The sequence below is a fragment of the Arachis hypogaea genome, chromosome 9, assembly GCF_003086295.3.
Source record: "Arachis hypogaea cultivar Tifrunner chromosome 9, arahy.Tifrunner.gnm2.J5K5, whole genome shotgun sequence".
NCBI lineage: Eukaryota > Viridiplantae > Streptophyta > Magnoliopsida > Fabales > Fabaceae > Arachis > Arachis hypogaea.
This window is the reverse complement of record NC_092044.1, coordinates 21,102,028-21,105,433: the sequence shown is the minus strand read 5'-3', so window position 1 is coordinate 21,105,433 and position 3,406 is coordinate 21,102,028. Positions and strand designations below refer to the sequence as shown.

Below are 3,406 nucleotides of genomic sequence, written 5' to 3'. Positions count from 1 at the left end.
GATTCTGTCAATAAATCATTAACATCTCTAGCATAGTGACTTTATCATATTAATTACTTGAAACTGTGTTACACTACCGAAAACTAACACCTGCTGCTTGTATAAAATACTGCTGACTCTCTTTGAAAAATTACCGCATATGTATTGGTATAGTCTACTTTGTAGCTCTACAATAACATTGTGCAAGGAATAATAAAAGATGTTGGACTCGCACAAATAAATTTCACACCCTCATTTGCATATAGTATAATTTCACCATCAAAATATACTAATAAACACACATTAGCTTTCATTGCTTCCACAGAAAAAGCTTGGAAGTAAAAACTCTCACCTATAAGTGACTTAAAAGAAATTACAATTTTAGCTTGCTAGAAGAAAGTAAATGAAATTGTTTTTTGTTTTGTGAGATTAACTTCTTTATATACAGAGAAAAAACTACTTTTTGTCGCAAAATAGTAAAAATTTATTTGAAATAATATTATATTGATATTTTGCATGCAACAAGAGATTGACTTTGTTAATTTAATACGACAAAATGAATTTCTTGCACTTTACGAATGTCTGAAAATATCATATCAATTGCTGTAAATTATCTTTTTCATTAAAAAAATAAAAAATCTCTTGCTCACTGTGAGATGGATTTTTAAAAATTAAAAAAAAATTTCAAAATTTTTCTTCAAATTTTTTCTCGCTATATGCAAAATGCATTTAGATTCAATTAAAATAATAATAAAAGAAGTATATCACTTAATGCAAGAAGGATGAGTCTACCACTTTAAAGTTTAATACCACACATTCTCATATTTGAAAATAACACCAAAAAAAACTCCATATTCAATTTTTTGCCTAACATTAAATATAATTAAATGTTAGAAATATTTAAAAAAATCATAAACGTTAGAGATAAAAATAATCTTTTATCTTATAATTTTATTGTTCAAAAAATGAAAAAAAAAAGAAAAATCACTAACATAACTTCATCAAACATGGTCTAAATCTAATCTTAGATTAGTTGGAGTTCAGTAAATTTAAAATACTAGTGGAATTTCTTTAAAGATAAAAAGAAAAGTCATATAAATATTTTATTTAGAAAAATGGCAGTGTCCAACCATCCCTTGAGTACAGCATTACAGATACATACCAAAAAAAAGAGTTTCTATATCTTCAAGTCTCCTATATATTTATTTGATTCCCAATCACGGTGTCAGTTTATTTTCTCAACTTCAAAGCCTAAAAACGATAATAGCCTCTTGAAACTAAAGGTCTCTTCAACAAACTTCCCTTCACCCCATTTCCCACAATTCATAGCAATTCAAAAGCATTAATATTATTATTATAATTATTATTTTTAGTGCAGTAATAATAATGGGAAGGCACTCTTGCTGCTACAAGCAGAAGCTAAGAAAAGGACTCTGGTCCCCAGAGGAAGATGAGAAGCTTCTCAATTATATCACCAACCATGGTCATGGATGTTGGAGCTCTGTCCCCAAACTAGCAGGTACACATTTATTATAAAAATTTTCAAGTATTCCACCAACAATATTCGTGTTCTAGTGGTTTTAGCCACTCATCTCAATTATGTATATATTTCATAATCGAGGTGAACGGCTGAAAACACTAGAACACAAATATTCCTGGTATACTTCAAATTTTAACATGGACGATATTTTGGAAGAGAAGGAATATTTGAATAAAATTGCAGCATTGAATAATATTTGTGGTTGTGTATGTGTGTGAGAACAGGATTGCAGAGATGTGGGAAGAGCTGCAGATTAAGATGGATAAATTACCTGAGGCCAGATTTGAAGAGAGGAGCATTCTCACAGGAGGAAGAGGATTTGATAATTGAACTCCATGCAGTTCTTGGAAACCGGTTAGTTTGGTTAGTTAGTTAGTTAGTTAAACGGTTACATTACAGTTTTAGTTAGTTAAACGGTTAGTTGGTATGAGCAGGTGGTCTCAGATTGCAGCACGGTTACCGGGAAGAACCGACAATGAGATAAAGAATCTATGGAACTCTTGCCTCAAGAAGAAGCTGAGGCAGAAAGGGATTGACCCAATCACAAACAAGCCACTCTCCGATGTGGTGCCTATTGAGAATAACAAGAACAAGAAGGAGGAGGAGGAGAAGCCACCAACAACAACAGAAAGGTTTGAAGGGCCTCCTTCTGATTCTGTAGGAGGATACTTTTCCTTCAATTATCAGCAAATGATGAACAATTTTGGAGCAACTCCACCAAACGCCACATCGAGTGACGCTAACTTTGTTGCTAACAACATTCTAACATGGGAACAAGAAGAGGTAAAATGGTGTGAGTATCTTAACACCCTTCTTCTCAACAACACGGTAGTTCAGAATCATTCTTCTTCTTCTTCTCATTCTGTTATGTATGGTGGTGGTGGTGGTGAGGTTATTACTGAGCCAGAAACAACAAGCTTCATGAGACAAGACTCATCAAGTAGTAGTTGGCACCACCATAGCCAGCAACAACCTCATCAATTCTCAGATATGTATACCAAGGATCTGCAGAGATTTTCAGTGGCTTTTGGCCAATCCATGTAGCCTAAAACGTAACATCATGAAAAAAAAAACACCTTCAATTTAGTGAGAAAGAAGAGAAACACAAAAATATGCAATGATATTTTGTTTTATTAAATATGGACTAGTTAGGCCAGAATTTTCTGTGGTGACTTGCGAGGGTTCTGGCCACAAATATGTGCTGTAAAATTTTTTTATTATTTTTTCTTACTTTTTTTAATTATTATTATTATTATTATTATTATTATTATTATTATTATTATTATTATTATTATTATTTATTTTGTTGTTGTAAATGTGTCTAACACAAAACTATCAGAATTTATTTTATGGTCTAATTTAATATCGGTGATTTATTTATTTCAAGCTTATACAGGCACTTGTGCTATAAGGCTTGTTCTCACTTTCTGAGGCTCCTCTCTTCTTAGTTCTTATAATATTTTGTTTCAACTTTAAGCTTGAATTGTATTAAACAAATCTTATATAGTTCGAAGAATCATAAATCTGTTGTCTTAATATTTCGAATTAAGATGAGATATATTTTGTAATTCCTTATTAAATTCATTAATTTAAATCTTGTAAATGGTAAAGTTCTATGACCAATTTTAACATAAAAGAGGTTTCTCCCTTTTAAATTCAAGTTACAAACTATGTGTACAAATTTTCAATGGCTTTCAAATCCTGCTATCTTTTGTATGCCCGGGATTTGTTCTGTCTCTGTTTTTTTTTTCTTTTTCTTTTTTTCACTTAGTCCTTTTCACAGAATAAGGATCCATTGAACTTGCATGTTTTGTTTTTCTCTCTGTCAATACTCAGTAGTATCAAAGTACCAGGGACCATTTTTTGCTTAAATGAGGTGTGTCCTTC

The 3,406-nt window shown here is 31.4% G+C and overlaps 1 protein-coding gene across 3 annotated transcripts; it reads left to right on the top strand.

Annotated features, from left to right (window-relative positions):
- The first annotated feature begins 1,117 nt into the window (after positions 1-1,117).
- LOC112710666 (uncharacterized) lies at positions 1,118-2,942 on the top strand. Of its 3 annotated transcripts, none has more exons than XM_025762995.3 (4): positions 1,118-1,262; positions 1,353-1,498; positions 1,744-1,873; positions 1,954-2,884. In XM_025762995.3, the coding sequence occupies exons 2-4, from the start codon at positions 1,366-1,368 to the stop codon at positions 2,561-2,563; spliced, it is 873 nt and encodes a 290-aa protein (XP_025618780.1). In that variant the 5' UTR covers positions 1,118-1,262; positions 1,353-1,365; the 3' UTR covers positions 2,564-2,884. The 3 variants fall into 3 exon arrangements, with proteins under 3 accessions (XP_025618780.1, XP_025618779.1, XP_025618778.1); XM_025762994.3 differs by having other exon boundaries at positions 1,139-1,262; positions 1,358-1,498; XM_025762993.3 differs by having other exon boundaries at positions 1,143-1,498; positions 1,954-2,942.
- Positions 2,943-3,406: the final 464 nt, after the last annotated feature.